Raw genomic sequence first — 17,084 nt, 5'->3', positions numbered from 1 at the left:
GAAACCCTGCAAAAGCCATATGATTATCTCCACCTTACAAATGAAGAGACTGAGACTCGAACAGGTCTAATAACTTGCCTAGGGTCACACAGTTAGTTAGGGTCACAGTCAGGGTTTGAACCCAAGTGTCAGACTCCAATGTCCACGGTTTTCCACTTCATCATGTGTCTGAGGAAGAAAGTGTCCCTTCCTGGCACTGACGGGTCAGGGTTGGGAGGGCAAAGCCGTGGGCTGCTGGACGGTGCTCTAACGCGCCTCTTCCTGAGCTAGGTCTGCCCTGTTAACAACTTCATTATTTATCTTGAAGTGCATTTCAAGAACTCGGACACACCCAGATCCACACATAAGGCCAAAGGCACATGGCCAAAGAAAAATTATCTGTTCTGTGCTTCCATTAGTGCAGATAATTAACAGCTGGCTTGATATTCTTGGCATAAAGGAAGACAGAGCTCTTGTTTTGTTTGGGCTGATATTAAAATAACTATTTATCCCCTCTGCACGCGGATTTGCTCACTCACTGGAGAACCAGACAGCAGGGTCAGAAGTGAGCTGGAAGGGAAGGAGATGAGGGTGGAGAGGGAAATAACATTTCTTAGACATCTAAGACTTGCCAGGTACCAAGCTAAGAACTTCAACAAATTACTCAACTAATAATCATCCGATGAGGTAGCTATGACTATTCGTGTTTTACAGGAGCAGGACTGAAGCTCAGAGCGGTGAAGCAACTTGCCCAAAGTCACACCGTTGATGGTGGCAGAGTATGACTTCAAAATCCAGGTCTGCCTGATTCCAAGGCCATTTTAAATCACACTGGCTCCTGGCAGAGACCTGGAAAACTCCCCACTGCTAGCGAAGTGCCTGAACTCCTTTCCAGCTCTGTCTGGCACCACACCTAAAGCCAGGTTCCTGCTACAACCATCCCTTCTCCCAAGTTCAGGCTCCCAGGAGCGGGAGAGGACCCCAGCCCCCAATCCCACTGTGCAGTCGATGACAATGAGAGGCAGGCGTCCCCTTCTCACCGACCACTTTCCTCCCCACCCCATGGGGAGCTGCCAGTTCAGCACAATAGTGCATTCTGTGTCCAAGAGCCTCTGCTGGCGGTCCCCACGCTTTTGCAGCCCCTCCAGACAATGGCAGGGCCCAAAGGCCTGATAACCAGTGACAAATGTATGTGAATGACCAGCTCACAGGAAGTGGCCTTCAATAGTCCGATAGCTTCCTGTATCCTGACATTGTGAAGGCCCACTTCCTGTGCTGTCTCCGAAAATACAGCAAGACAGAGCTGGGGGGCAGGGGCAGAGGCAGGGCTTCCCTGTCCACCCCCAGGCCAGGTACTATTCAACCCTCTCCCCCAACGATGCCAACAGTCTCACCTGACTCCTGGCCAAACCCCACCCCAGCCCAGGCACAACAGAGGACCTATTTTTAAAGGGTCTGCAGCCTTTCTCAGTCCCCCACCGCCCACCCCTGCCCAGTTGCAGGATCCCAAGCCTTCTGCTGGGAAAGGCTTTCCCATGGCTACTTGCATACCTCGGGTGTACACTATAAACACACTTCCCTGTGTCCGCAGGTCACTCGACTCTGAATGATAACCTTCAATAGGCTTACAAATGCTTATTAAGTCACCGGCTTCAACCTTATCTTCCCAGAGCGGACAATCACAATTCCTTCAGCTTCCTCCTTGTCAAAAAAGGCAAAGCACAGCAAGAGCCAGGGAGGCCTCTGCCCTCACTGGGCTCCAGATGGACTCAGCAAAAGGCTTTCCCAGGTTTCACCTTCCCAAGCACCTTTCCTCCCAGAAGGAGCTGGTCAAAGAGATCAAGACCGCCTCCCAACTAGCAGGAAGGTGGGGTAAGAGCAGGGCTACTGTCCTGAGTGTCTTCCGTGGAGTCAAGCACTATGCTTAGAGCTTTCCCCTCGATTACCTGGTGACGGAGGTAGGAAATCCTCATATTAAAGATAAGCACTGAAATAAGCCAGACAAAGACAAATACTACATGTTATCACTTATATATGGAATCTAAAAAATAAAACTATGAATATAACAAAACAGACTCACAGACATAGAGACTCACAAACTAGTGGTTACCAGTGGGGAGAGGGAAGCGGGGAGGGGCGAGATAGAGGTAGGGGATTAAGAGGTACAAACTACTATGTATAAAATAAATAAACTACAAAGATACGTTGCACAACACAGGGAAGATAGCCAATATTTTATAATAACTATAAATGGAATGTAAACTTTTAAAAGTATGAATCACTCTGTTGTACACCTGAAACATATAATATTGTACATCAACTATACCTCAAAAAAAAATTTTTTTTAATAAAGACAAGCACACAGAGAAGTTAAGTCACTAGCCCAGGGTCACCCAGCTAATGAGAGGCAGAGCCATACTACCCCCAGCCTTGCTTGGCACTGGGAGATAGGTTTAGGTAGAGGGGAAAGGGGAGGATACCATTCACCCCCTCCTCTCATACCCTCTCTAGGACACCCACCCACATTCCAGACATGGAAAGTCCTCCCCTGCCTTCCCGGCAGGCAACCCTGGAGGAGGGCAGGGGGTTGCACCCACCCCATCAGTGGCCTGCTGCTGTGAGTATTGTTCTCCACTTTCAATGCCGGGGCACTGAATCAGCCTCAGGCCATTGTGGTCGCTGGGTGGGAGGGGGGCTGGTGTGGGAGGCAGGGAGAGGTCAAGAAGTGACAACCTATTCATTGCCCTTAGCCATTGGAGACCTGAGAGCTGCAGCTCAGCCAGTAGGAGCCCCCAGGTTCCGTGTGTCCAGGAATCGGGGAGAACAAAGAGGTCTCTGGAGATGGAAGGAAGGAGGGCAGGAAGCCCTCACCAACTTTCCCACCCTCCACCCTCCACCGTCACAGGGGAAGAAAGTAAAAGGGAGTGGCAGCCAGCTTCCCTGGGGGTAGAAAAGAACCCAAAGCCAGCAGCCCAGGGCTGAATTCCACAGCCTTCTCCACCAGTGACTTAGAGGGTGACTTAGCCTCTGAGTCTGTGTCCTCACCTGTAACTAACTAGGCTTTGCAGGGATTAAATGAGGTATCATGAAACACTCAGCCCCACGTTCACTGGAGCGCAGTGAGCAAGTAGGTTTTCCTTCTCAAGTTTTCTGGGCTTTCTCTGCCTCGGGTTTCCGTGACTAACAAGGTCCACAGCAGAAAGAGGGTGGCTGCCCTCTTCCAGCCCTTTTCCAAGAAGCAGGAAACCCGCAATCGTGGGACTCGTGGAGTGGTCTGGGCAGGAGGCGGCTGGCAGACTGGCCTAAAGCACCGTCATCCCTGCCTCCAATGCTGGCTCCTGGACCCTGGGGGACCCGCGGCCACATGAGACCCTGGGCTGCTGACCACAGAGGGAGGCACCGAGGGCTGGGGAGGGGCAAGGCACCATCAGAGGCCCCTGAAGTGACCTCTAGCCCACCTAGTGGGGCTGCATAAAAGTGACAGGGAGGTGGGCTCCTGGATTTGTTATCTGTGGCCAATTCTGAATCCCAGCAAACTTCTGAGCCACTTTCCCACCTGCTCAGCTTTTATCAAAAAACACATAGCTCAAGGGAAAGAGTCTTTTCCAGAATATCAGCCTGAACCAAAACAATCAGACAGGTAAATCTTCTAGAAAACAGACAACAGAAGTGATGCTTGGATGCTCAGTGCCGCTTCTACTCCTCCCTACACAGAAGGGTCCCAAGTTGCAGAGCTCAGCTAAAGCCCAGGCAGCTGGAGTTGTGTCCCCTTCAAAGTCAGTGTGGCCCCTCTGGGAGGGCCTGGGGCCACGGTCAGACTCTAATGGTTGCCTAGAGGCGGAAGGGCGTCCAGTCTCTGATAAGAAGGGGAAGAGAGGACCAGTGCCTGCACCCCGCCACTGACTGTTCCTTCACCCCAGAGACCACAGGGATAACCAGCTCAGAGAACCTTCCAGCCCAGGGTTCCCACCCCGAGGCTTCTGGTGAGAGGCGCCGGCACCAGCCTCACTCCAGGACCAGGCCAGCAACCAGGGACCAGTGAGCTCCTGCCTCAGGAGGCTGGGCACCCGTATCCAAGGCTCTGGCCACTGCCGCCCTCTCCTTGGAGATTCCCCCAGAGGCAGCCCCTTCCATGATGCCACCCTGTCTATCCTCCTATTATGGGCTGAGCTGTGTCCCCCCCCCCGCAGATTCATACATTGAAGACCTGACTCCTCACCCCAGCACCTCAGAATGTGACTGTTCCAGAGACCAGGCCTTAAGCAAAGTGATTAAGCGAAAATGAGGCCATTAGTGGGCCCTAATCCGATCTGATCAGTGTCTTTATAAAAGGAGGACATTTGGACACAGACACCAGGGGCTCAGGTGCCCAGAGGGACAAGCTTGTGAAGAGGCAGCAAGAGCATGGTCTCTGCAAGTCAAGGAGAGAGGCCTCAGAGGAAACCAACCCTGCTGGCACCTTGATCTTGGACTTCTGGCCTCCAGAACTGTGGGAGGACAACAGAACAAATTTCTGTTGTTTACACCGCCTGGTCTGTGGTACTTCGTTGCAGCAGCCCTAGCAAACTAAGACAGCCCCCCGCCTCGTCCGGGGATCATGAGGAGCGGTCTGGGGGGACTGCCCCCCATTTACTCCCAGCTGAGCCTCACAATGGGTTGGCGCTCCAAGAGCCACAACAACCCAGGCAGGGCCCCTCCCACTCAGCCCCACCCCTCCACTGCCCAGCTTCTACATCCTCTTCCAGAAACCCCCATCTGCCTGCAGACCATGCAGTGAGCCAACCAAGGCAGGGCTATGTGGGCATCAGGGACCCCCCTGGAGCTGGGGATGCTGTAAAATACCAAGGGGGTACAGAGGGACTGGGAGTGGGGGAGGCACGTGGGAAGAGAGCAGCATCGAATGGCAGAGCCAAGCGGCCTCAGAGTTGAGGACCAGGACCCCTCACCATCCCCCAGCCCTCTGCCACGGCATTGCCCTAGGCCTCGGTTCCCCTCTACAGTCAGGCACCCCTTCTTAGAGACCACAGACCTGAGTCCTGAAGTGCGGGTAAATGCATGGGATGGAAAAATACCACTAATCAAAATCAAAAATACCACTAATCAAAAATACCACTAATCAAAATAACCAACTTTTCCTAAGGGCTAACTACACGTGAGTCTCTGTGCCAAACGCCTTGCGTGTTTTCTTTCCATCTTCACAATAACCCTGAGGTAAGCAATATATTAGTTCCACCTGACACTTGAGATTAAACTCTGAGAAGTTAAGTAGCTTGGCAAAGGCCACAGAGCTGTAAGTGGCAGTGCTGGGCTTTGAACCCAAGCAGTCTAACTCCAGAGCCAAGTTTGTTGGAGGCAGAAGGGGAAGGCTGGGATCTGAGCCCATTGGTGACGCGAGGGCCAGCCAAGGACAGGGCTTTAGGGACAACAGCAGACGGAGCAATCCACCTTGTCATCAACTGACCAAATTATAAACACAAAGGCCTCCATCTGTGGGAAAGACTGTGACCTCCTACCCTCCCGCACGTGGGGAAAACAGCTTGGAGAGCATCAAAGGGGCACAGCTGCCCCAAAGCTTTATCTTTGGTCTGTGTGCTGGGAAAATGAAACTGGGAAGGGGCAGGAGAAGCGGGCTGCAGCCTCGGGCAGAGACAAGTCACGCCAGCCACCAGCAGAGGGGCTGTGGCAGTGCCAGCTCTGTGCCCACTAGCCCTCACACACTCAAGGGTGTTTCCATTGGTAGAGTCAACTGGTTGGCAGGCCAGCTGACCTCAGTTTGGTGTGATGACAAGAAGCAGACTGGGAAGGGGCGGGGCCGTGGGATGGCCGCAAGCCAAGCTCTGCCAAGAATTCCCTGTGTTATCTTGGGTGAGCCATTTCCCGCCCTGCGCCTCGATCCTGTTAGCATAAGGGGAACCAGGACTCCTCTCCTTTCTGTTTGAGCTCCTTGGGGAGAAGGGACAAACGAAGAGGGCTTCATATAAACACAAGATGTTCTAGGCCAGCTTCTTGATGAAATGAGGATACCTAGGGAATTCCCTGCTGGTCCAGTGGTCAGGACTCGGTGCTTTCACCCTGGGGCCCAGGTTCAATACGTGGTCAGGGAACTAAGATCCCGCATGCTGCGCAGCATGGCCAAAAAATAAATAAAATAAAATGGTTAATTAGAAAAAAAAAAAATGAGGACACCGAAGCCTGCCCCATCCCTGTTTTCAAGGCTTCTGCCTCACCTTCCAGCCCACCCGCTCCCAGGCCACAGCCAGAGGGAAGGCACGAAGGGGAAAAAGGAGACAGAGAAGACACTCCAGAAGCAGCGGTTCCCTTGGGCTCCCAGGCATTCCCATGCCTTCCCAGATTTCCGTGTTCCACAGGGTCAACCCAGAGGTCTGCTGAGGCTGAGGGAGAGCCCTACCTGGTAAAGGCATTAAGTGTTTCCTTGGGCTCTGACCCAGAGCCCTGCCGGGCTCCTTGGAGGGTTCCCATCCACCCTGCTGAGCTGCTACACGGCTTTGATCACTACTACACGAAGGGTTTCCTGAATGCTTTCCTGAGGACATTGTTCCCCACTACAGAGTCATCAGGGTCAAATTCATCATGGGCTATGCTGGTCCAGGTCCTACCCAGTGGGGAAAGCCCGCCCTCTGTCCAAGCCCCACTTCCCCTGGGAAAATTAAGCCAGTGGTTGCTCTTGGTTTAGCTCATTACCAGCTTTGGGGAAGGCAAAGCTGTAGCAAGACACGGCTGCCATTAGCTCAAGGCTGCCAGGCAGCTCAAAGCACACACCTGGGAGCCCTGCTCCATCTTCCAAAGAGGCTTGTCTCCAAACCCAGCCCCAGTTTCTGTCCCAGAATCACACTCAGGGGCCTCTTAATTCATTCAACATTTATTGGAAATGAATCTGTGCAAGGCTTGGTCCCTGCCCTCAAGGAACTCACAGTCTAGGGAAACAGACACACGACCATCACAGTGCCTTGTGTAAATGCTGCAGTAGGAGAGCGGACACAGGGTTAGAGAGGCAGAGGGAATGGCAGTCCCTGCTTAGCTACCTAGGCTGTCTTGTGGTGTAATGGAGTTCACCAGGCAGCCAAGGAGGCCCGATGCGTAGTGCACCCGGAAGCATCAGGATCGGAACGAGCATAACACGTCAGGAAACGGTATCAATACAAAGCATGTTCTGTCCTGGGGATGACGGGAGGGAGGCTAGGGCAAGATGATGAAAGAATCTGCATGGCACACAAGGGGCTTTGGTGAGAGAAGCCATGGAGGTCTTTAAGGAGTGACCTCATTAAAGATGTGTTTTAGAGAGAAAAAGCTGCCAGAAATGGGAAGAATTTTCAGGAAGAGACCAAAAGTTTAGGCAAGAGATTATAAGGGCAGGGAAGTAAGATGGAGAACAGAGGATGAATTCCAGATGAAGAAGAAGTGGGTCACCACAGGTTGGGGGAAGGGGGAGTCAGAACCAAGTTGAGCAACAGGAGAGAGGAGACGGAATCCATGCCAAACACCAGGCCGGGTGTTTTACAAACACCCTCCATCTTCACAAGAATCGTCCCCATTGTACAGATGATGCTTAGAGAAGTTAAGTGACTTTTCTGGTCACGCAACTAGATTACAGAGTTAAGCTTCAAACCCAGGTCAACACCTTTAACTGTCATACAAATCTAGACAGAGATGCAGTGAGCTGTTTCAGAGAATGATCTAGAGCTTGGGGGGAAATTCACGACTACAGATAAGACATCTGGGAGTCCTCAAGGTAGATCAGCAGGTGGTTGAAGCCACAGGTGAGGCTAAAACAGTGCAGCAAGAAAAAAGCCAAGGATGAAACTGGAAGAACACTCACAGGTAGGAGAACAGGAGGAGCCAGTGGCAGAGGAGACAGCTGGAAAAGGAAACACAGGTGGTGGTGATGTCAAGACAGAATTCAGTGAAGAGTGCCGGACACTGCAAAAGATTAATTAGTATGACTGGGAGTGGATTCCACATGTGCAATCACAAACGCTTTTAGCCAAACTGGTTTCACCACTTTAGTGGTGGAAGTGGAGAGCAAGCAGCAAGGGCTAAGAGGAATGCAGGGGTGGGGCTGAGGGCAAGCTGGCCTCACAGCTTGTTTTCTTTTTTTAAACCAAGCTTGTTTAAAAAAGAAATCAGGAACTTCCCTGGTGGCCCAGTGGTTGAGACTCCATGCTCCCAATGAAGGAGGCACAGGTTCGATCCCTGGTCAGGGAACTAGATCCCACATGCCGCGCAGCACAGCCAAAGAAGACAAATAAATAAGAAATCACCTTGAAGGCTGCATCTGAACCCATACATGCAGAGTGTCAGGCCACACAGTTATGCAAAATTCTCTAGCTGCACTGGGCAGTTCAGGCCCAGAAGCAAACAGAAATGGACAGTGGAGCTGGGGTTGGAAGTGAAGGAACAGGGCCAGTGGAGAGGGGCATAAGAGTACAAGGGACTTTGGACTCTTCTAGACAGAAGAGCTGCCCTTTCTGGGACACCAGTAAAGATGTTTAAAAATCTCAAAAATATTTGGAGGACCCATTTGGAATTTTTAAACAAAAAACCAAAGCCAAGGTTCATCTCTGCATTGTGTAAAAGGGATTTGATAAACAGATAACTAATGTTAACAAATTTAATTTAAAAAGAATAAACTTTTTAAGTACATCAAGGCACCACTGGAACAGGATGCAAAATGATACACACTAATTACTAATTACTCCTCTTTACTCTTCAAGCTGATTCCCCAAAGACTTCTACTTAGCAAATACTTTGAAGAGACTGTTCAGAAAAAGAATAAAGGAGCATTTATGTCTATTCCATTATTCAGACTGGCTGCCATCCTGCTTCGATAAAAGGGAGATTTTACTGGGATAGAACAGCACTTGCACATTTTCGAAGCTCTAAGCTGGCTTCTCGCTCTTTTTACACTACAGCAGGAAGGATATCAGTACCCCTATTCTTCCAAGGCCAGAAGAGGTGAAGGGGCATGTCCCAGGCCACCCCAGTCTCTTGCCTCCAAGTCCAAGGCTCTCACCTCCACCCATCCTGACGCATGCTACTCCCCGGTGTTCCCCCAAACCTCGCTCCGCCCGTCTTGTCTCTGACCTTGAGACGGCACCGATGCGGCTACTACTTAGCGACACAGGTTGAAGCCTGCACCCCCGTGGCCAGCCTGGTTCTTGGACAAGGCAGCCTTTCCTGTAAAACACTCCTAAGAAGCCCTCAACCACCAGGCCTGAGAGGGTCCCTGTGAGGGTGGGTCCCTGTGATCACCCTCCCAACCACGGCTGCTCTCCCCTCCGGATCCCTAGCTCAGTAGGATCACAAGGCTACGTGAACTCACTAGGATCACAAGGCTACGTGGAACTGTTTTTCTGCAATAAAACTCCAGCAGCCAATATTTATTGAGCACCTACTTGTTGCCACGGACTCTGCTAAGAACTTTACATATGTTACCTTAACTTTGTAACAACCCAGCAAAAATAGGTACTCTTATTCCTGTTTTACAGATGAGGATAACCGATACCTGAGGCTCAGAAAGGCTACGTGACTTGCTCAAGGTCACTCAGCTAGTGGTTGAGGCAGTACTCATAAGTCTGTCAGACTCGAGAATCCACTTTATTTTCACTGTACCACACCGCCCTGGCTCACCACTCTACAAGTGCCTAGAGACCCACACCAGAGTGGAAAAGGAAAAGTGAGGCAAGGCACGAGCCTTTTCATTTTCACTGCCTGGCTCCCAAGTGACTCTGGGGACGCTAATCCCATGGTGTTTCACTCGGCCGACGGCCTCACCAGCCTGGGGCCCTGGGAAGCTGACAGGAGTCAAAGGGCCCCCTGGCAGGCTTGTCCTGGCAGCTGCCCAGCTGACTTGAGCTAACACAGCAACAGGCACAGGAAAGGCTCGAGAGAGAGTGGAAAAGCACCAGACCCTGGGCCGCTGAGGGCAGAGAAGTGATCCCGGCCATGCTCAGACGGGATAACGCAGCTCTAAAGCCACCACTATCACCAGGCTGGGAAGAGACGGGGCGGGGCCGGGAGGGGTGCGTAAAAGCCCCAAGTACATCTACTTACTAATGTGTTTCAGTGAATCGTGACTGCTGGGCCAACCCAAAAGAGGGTCATGTGCCTCCAAGGTGAATCAGCAAGTGTGGAAGAAAACCAGTCCATGCCCTGGTTGGTCCCAGCAAGCCTGGCCCACCTTTGTCCCATCCACAGAAACCCTGCTGCCTGATGATACCTGAGCAGAGGCAAGAAAGCACGCATGATCTCACAGCCCCGCGGTAGCAGCGGAGCTCAGCCAGCCCGTGGGAAAAGAGCGAGCCAGCTGAGAATACTAACAGACTTGCTGGAGGCAAAAATTCAGCGAGGGCAAGCCCGAGGAAATAAAATTATTTAAAAGGAGCACAAAGTGAGACTAGAAAAAGGGAGCAACTTGGACTTCCAAAGATAGTGCTTCTTCCATCAGGCACTGGGAGGACGTACATCAGTGGTGGCGGGGTTATTCTAAAATATCTGAAAATCCAAAAATGTCTTAGTCTGTGGGAAAACTTTTTTTGTGTTATTTCTGTAGGTTTTCTGTCCTGTTATGTTTTGCTTAGGCCGATATTAAACTACATATGTGCAGGATGCCCAAAAGTGTTTTGAGGGAACCAATCCTGGGATCTAATGTTTGCCACAGTTGTTAGACTGCTTAAAAACAAAGCACACCTCTAAGATTTCATTAGAAGGCAAGGGGCAGCTTGACAGGTGGCATATTGGCAGCCACTGGATCAAATTAACCCTATGGGTATGTTAACATGCTTAGAATTTTTAAAAAAATAAATTTTCAACATTTAAAAATCAGAAGTTTCCATACCACACACCTCCCCCGTCCCCCCAGAAAATCTGAACTTCTGGCATCTTTTCGAGAGGAAAACAACAATCTGGTATCTCTGGGCAAGCAGCACAAATTGCACGAAGCTGCACAGCCACTGCCCCCTTTAGGCAGGCCTGTGCTTTTCTAGCACCTGGCCTGGCCGCTCATTTAAGCCACCTGACTGACCCCTGTAGGCAAGAGAGTTTGCTACTGGTGGTTTAGCCCAGTGAAGGGATCCCAGGCTTGGTCGTCCTCAGGACTGCCACAGGGGGGCAGCACTGGTCTGCCCATGAGGCCTGGACAGCCTGAGCCTGTAACCAAGCTGAGCTTACTAGCACATCCTTCCAGAACCAGAAACCTCATCCTCACTTCAGCAGCAGACCCTGCTTCCCCACGCTCCCCATCGGATTTATGCCCTGAGAAGCAACAGCAGCTCATCTCAACATTCCCAGCAGGCCTCGGCGACTGAGGGGAAGCCACCGAATCGACTTGCCCCTCCTCCTCTGGCTTCTGGCTACCACTTTCCACGTCCCCCCGCTCCTCCCACCCCACAGCCGGCATCTCTACCTGTTCAGGAATTCTACCTTCACCCACCTGTTAACACCACTGGGCCTCAGATCCTGAGGTAAGAGGCAGGGCAAACACCCTCCTCCTTTTAAGGCAGGTTCATTCTTCATCAAATGCTCATTACTTGTCTTTGCTCACTCAGGTTAAAGGTCAGTTGACTTCATGAGGCAATAGGTTGGCTCTCTGCTCTCACCCCTTCCAACCTCACCGACAACATCTTTAGTGGCAGCATTTAGTATAAGCTCCTACTGCCCTTCAGGAAAGACATTTAGTATTATGCATTGAGGCCCTTAAAACTGTTCGTCCCATTTCATCCAAAATGCCATTTACTCTTAGAGGAAAACACAGGCAGAACACTCTATGACATAAATCACAGCAAGGTCCTTTTTGACCCACCTCCTAGAGAAATGGAAATAAAAACAAAAATAAACAAATGGGACCTAAGGAAACTTAAAAGCTTTTGCACAGCAAAGGAAACCATGAACAAGACGAAAAGACAACCCTCAGAATGGGAGAAAATATTTGCAAATGAAGCAACTGACAAAGGATTAAGCTCCAAAATGCCATTTACTGTTCCTACCATTTAGTCCAAAAAAGCAGGAAAATCCTTATATAAGATACTCTTTGCAGTATTTCTCCTAGTGAACGACCAGAAACAACCCAAATGTCCAGCAATAGGGAAACTGCTAAAAACAAACTATGCTGTATTCCCACTTGATGGGCAATTATACAGCTAATGAAAACAATTAGGATTACGAGGACCATGTGATAAGACAGGAAAGTGATTATGATATGAAAACACTATGTAAAAAAAGAATATAAAATTAAATGTACAGTAGTATCTAAAAAAACTAGTCCAAGAATTAGTGAAAGATACCAAAATGTTAATATTTTATCTGTACCAGAGCCCTCAGAATGTGGGTAACCTTTTTTAAACCCCTACCAAATTTAATGTACATATACTACTTTTATAGGGAAAAGTATGTGTGCATGTGTGTGTGAAGTTGGAAAATTTGATAGCAATTGTTAAGCTCCTTGGTCTACTCTTAATGTAGACTTTGAAAGTATATAAGCCTCATGTCATCATGATAAAAAGGCCCTTGGGAACCTGCGCCTCCAGGACTCACCGCCTCCAGGATCCAATGCAGCCACGCTAGTAAAACAAAGCTTGCTTCCGGGGCCCCAAAGTCCTTAGTTAAAGGCCAATTTTATCCTACCCGGAGATGCCTGCTTTGCATAGCTCCTAGGAGACCCCAGCACCACCTGGAAGACAGGATTAGATCAAAATGGTTCTCAGACGCCACTTTAATCAAGTTTTGCACTACACAGTGACGGGGTGGGGGGTGAAAGACAATGACTGTTTTCAAGCAAATTCACCTGCCCCAAGGTGAACAGCCTGGGCTCCCAAGAACAGAAAACTGCTTTCCTTCCCAGGGGAACCCCCTTCCTGAGCTGACAGGACAGGATTTCAGGGAGAATGCGCACAAAGGACAGAGCAAGCTAGCTAAGGGAGCCAGGGAGATTTCTGAACTCTTCCCAGTGCAAACTAGAACTAGGCATGTAGGTACCCCTCCTAAAGGCATCACCCCAATCCCAGCCACTCCCACCTGAGGCCAAACTGCCTCCCCACAGGGACTGACAGCCAATGTTCACTTCATCACTCTCCTCCCTGTGGTGCACCTAGCAACGCAGAAACCTGAGCAGCTGTGGTCACCATCCAGCAGAGGCAGCCTTCAGGCCAGAACCCTCACGGGCCTTCCTCTTCACTGGCCCCTCAGCTACTAGTGTGTCTGCCTGGCCATAGCAGAGCAGCCAGTATGTGTGTGGCTGTGTGGGGCGGGAGGGGCCAGAAGAAGCAATAAAGTAAATCAGATGTGGGTTCTGGTTGCTGGGTCGACATGGTGGCAGGACCAGTCCTGGCCCCCAGAAGGACCCATAGGGCCCTGTGTCCTCCATTAATTCTTCTCCGGGCGGTTTCTGTTCAGGACAGCTTTAGGGGCAAATTCCAGCTTGTCCTTAAGGCTCACGACCTGGGTGTGGTCCTTGCCTAGCAGCTCATCCAGCTTGCGGTCCTCCCGGCGCTCCGAGATGCTCTTCTCCTCCTCCACAGGCTGGAGATCCTTCCCCCGGATGAACCATTCCAGGTGGTAGCCCACAGCCCCAACCACGAAGGCCACGGGAAAGGTGACATAGGGAGCATAGGTACGCACCACGGTCCAAAGCACAGGCCACATGACATCTGCAGAAGAGTAGGAGGCCGCATTAGGGAGAAGCAGCACCCCTTCCCACCAAACACGGACAACCCACCAGGGCTCTCCACTCACCAGGCAGCCTGGCACAATTTACTGAGCATCCACCCCATGCAGAGCAATGCAAGAGGGCACCCTGCTTTATGCAACAGTTGGGTCTCCGAAACAATCCAGGAAATTTCAGAAGAGTCAATTGTTAGGGAAGGGGGAAAGAATCTCATTTACGTACTACACTCTTTGACAATTATGCAACCACGTATGGACCTCGTTCCCCACGAGAGGACCTCTGAGCCTTACCTAATAAAGCTTCAATCCTACTGTTGACCCCAGGCCCTCCCTGCACAACTTGCCAACATTCTAAGAGTGGGTAAGAGCCTTTCTCTGCTCTACAATATTCCTCCATCAGCAGAGCCAGCCATCCTTTCCCCACCACGCTCACCGCTGTGAGTCTCCTGTCTCCAGGTTAATGAGAAGTAGTTCCTCTGCCCCACATAAAGAATAAGCAACGTATTTAGGCAGCCAAAACCCCAAACCATTACCCAACCACTCTGGATTTTAGATAAAGATAATGGTTTTTTCCTATTCTGAACCTGACTTTTCTAACAAGACAAACCTCTTCCTTACAAATCTGCTTGCCAAACCCCTTTCAAAATACACTCTCTTCAACCAAAGCCATATCCTCGTATTTGCATAAACTCCTAAAAATATCACCAGCCCATTATACATACTCTGGACACACTAGAACTTGAAAATTCTATGTTAAAAAACTACTGTACAAGAAGTGGAGAAACAAAGAAGTGGAATGACCCCAGGGCTTCCAGAAATTAAGTAAGGCAACACCAGGATAATGTAAAAACACAAAAATTGGGTCACTCTCAGCCATTTAGTCTCAAATGATTATTATCATTATTAACAATTATCAAAGACTATTCACAACTATCATAATAGTGATAGCTCCATTTATTGAGCACTTATTACATGCCAGACCTTGGGCTAAGCTCTTTATATATACTCTCTCCTTTAATCCGCATGTCCACTCTCTTGATGTAGCTGGCATGACCAGAGGGTTAAGTAACGTGCCCAGAAGTCTCAACTGAAAGATCATTCCTTTTGTGCCCCTGCAGGTATTTCTCCAATCTAGCTATTTCTGGTCTGAACCTCACCAAAGTTAAGATGACTCTCTCCCCCTCCCTTTGGTTCCAATTCTCTCTGGAAGAACCCCAGCATTTTGTGGACCCAAGACTATAATGGACCATCACCAAGGAAAAAACTGTAGCAGCTCCAAGACTGCCCTCTGAGTCCCTGTCTTAGCACCAGGCACTATGCTGGACAATTAACACACTAGTCATCATCTGATCTTCACAACACCTCTATGAGGTAGGAATTATTAGCCCAGATTTTTGTTGAAGGCCACAAAGGCTCAGGGACATAAGCTTAACTTGCCCAAGATCACCAGAAGTGAGAGAGACATTGACTGGAACCCAGGCCTCTCCAACTTCAACACCTATGCTCCTTCTACTGGAAAGAACACACTGCAAATAGGTGTATGGTTTCTGTCCAAATCCTGGACTTGAGAAGAACTTACTGCAATTTTTTCCCATCAGCTTGGCATTTCACTACCTAGAAGAGCTTCCCTTTTTGCAAACTCTAAGATTACACTCAGAGATTTGTGACATTACAAGATTTAGGAGTTGTTAAAAGAGGCACCTTTGAAGAATCTCAAACCTAATATTTCATTTTCTTTCCTACCTGTAAGCAAGTTCTCTGTAAGTAAACACTTTTCCTAAACAGCAACTCTCCACTCAGATTTCTAATCTGTCTTCAAATATATGAAGCATGAGTCCACAACTAATATTGCTTCTCACATGCAGCCCGAGGTCTCCCTCTGTGGTCGGGTTCACATTCTAATCATTCCCAAATAACGTAATCCTTTCATTTATTCAACATTTATAACCACTTTCTCTGTGTCACACATTGGGCTGGCCTACCCCATTTGTCTGCATTTCTCAAAGCACTTAACCCTCCAAGAGGGAAAGGCCCATGTTTGTGCGTCCCCACTGTGCCCTATTCATCCCCCACCCCTCCCACCACGCCCGGCATTAAGTGCTTAAAAAGTCTGGTGAATGAATGAGAGCCCAAGCAACTCATTTGTGTAAAACCACCGCAGTCATCTAACCACCCGCCCTCGAAAGGCGGCAGGAACACAGCAGGTGCCTTTGCTGATTACAAGAAGCTAGATACTCTAACAAGTCATCTCCAGGGTGTCAAAACGAAACAGGCAAAAGTGGCAAATATTTCCAGCCCCGCAATGAAGGAGCCTGAGCGTCCGGTGAAGGTCAAACGGTAAAGGTTGCCGGGAAACCTGCCCTTGTGCCGGGGACCTCGGAGGCCCTAGGAGACGCGAAGCCGCAGTCCGAGATTTGAGAACTGCTAACAAGGGCAGAGGAGACCTGACTGGGTGGAAGAATTCATTCTGACCGGTACTGAGCCCGGTCCGGGTATGAGAGCGCAAGGAGGTCAGGTCCAAGGGTCTGCCCTTCTCCCTCCTCTAGGTTCCCGGTCCCCTGCCCCTATCCCACCACGCTCACGGCCTCGTCTGGTCTGTCCTCACCCACGTGCCTAAGGCCGAGAAGCCCGGGCTGCAGAATGTCTGCACGGCGCTCAGACTGCCACGCCGAGCCCGGGGAAGAGAGGGAGCAGTCTAGCCTGGCCAGGGCCGCAGCGGACGCTCGCCATCTCCCTTCCCCTAACTCAGAGGTCAAGGCCACCAGCCGTCGCCACAGCTACGGGCGGCCCAGCAGCCGCTCGGGGGTAGGAACTGCCTGCCGGGACGAGTGCTCACCCGCGCCGCAGCTCACACCCCGCCGTCCGGCCCCAGCCCTCCGCCCGCGAACCGCCCGCGCTGGGGGAGCTCCGAAGCCGCCACTCCCAGCGGCCCGCGAGACCTCGCCCCGGGCCCCGCCCACCGGCGCCGGCTCCCTCGGAGCGCAGGGATTGGCTGAGCTCCAGAGCCAAAGGCCTGAGGAAGCTAGGCCTCCGCAACGGGCCGCGCTGCGCTGAGGGACACAGCGCCCCCTCCCGGACAGGAGGTTTCCCAGTGACATCACGACGGGCTTTCGCGTGGAGAAAGTGGAAGGTCACGCATTCATGTATTCAACTGATGTTTATTAGGCTTCTTCTAAGACCTTGGTCTGGACACAGAAAAATAAAAAACATGATCCTTGACCTCAAGAAGGTCTCAGCAGAGTAAAATCTAGAACTCTTAAGAACTCTTCTGGTCTGGGCTAGCTTTCTAGCAGCGTGACCTTGGGAACATTGTCAATCTGCCTGAGCCTCCTTTCCTTCTTATGCATAGAGGTAATAACACCTATTTCACAGGATGTTGTGAGAGTTGATGAAACAATGTATGCAAAGTGCTGTGCTGGCACATAACA

General features: G+C 50.5%; 1 protein-coding gene across 3 annotated transcripts; it reads right to left on the bottom strand.

The window, feature by feature from the left end:
- Positions 1-12,688: 12,688 nt before the first annotated feature.
- Positions 12,689-16,618, bottom strand: SMIM12 (small integral membrane protein 12). 3 transcript variants are annotated; one of them, XM_033838404.2, is made up of 2 exons: positions 16,493-16,618; positions 12,689-13,640 (listed from the first exon to the last, which is right to left on the bottom strand). In XM_033838404.2, the coding sequence occupies exon 2, from the start codon at positions 13,633-13,635 to the stop codon at positions 13,357-13,359; it is 279 nt and encodes a 92-aa protein (XP_033694295.1). In that variant the 5' UTR covers positions 13,636-13,640; positions 16,493-16,618; the 3' UTR covers positions 12,689-13,356. The 3 variants fall into 3 exon arrangements, with proteins under 3 accessions (XP_033694295.1, XP_033694308.1, XP_033694302.1); XM_033838417.2 differs by lacking the exon at positions 16,493-16,618 and adding an exon at positions 16,262-16,461; XM_033838411.2 differs by lacking the exon at positions 16,493-16,618 and adding an exon at positions 13,726-15,378.
- Between the last annotated feature and the right edge of the window lie 466 nt (positions 16,619-17,084).

Source organism: Tursiops truncatus, chromosome 1 (assembly GCF_011762595.2).
Source record: "Tursiops truncatus isolate mTurTru1 chromosome 1, mTurTru1.mat.Y, whole genome shotgun sequence".
Taxonomy (NCBI): domain Eukaryota; kingdom Metazoa; phylum Chordata; class Mammalia; order Artiodactyla; family Delphinidae; genus Tursiops; species Tursiops truncatus.
The sequence above is the reverse complement of the archived record's forward strand: the minus strand, read 5'-3'. Positions and strand labels throughout refer to the sequence as shown.

What these genes read in the sequence shown, in the direction of transcription:
- SMIM12 (XM_033838404.2), bottom strand. Translation starts at nt 13,635, where the DNA reads ATGTGGCCTGTGCTTTGGACCGTGGTGCGTACCTATGCTCCCTATGTC.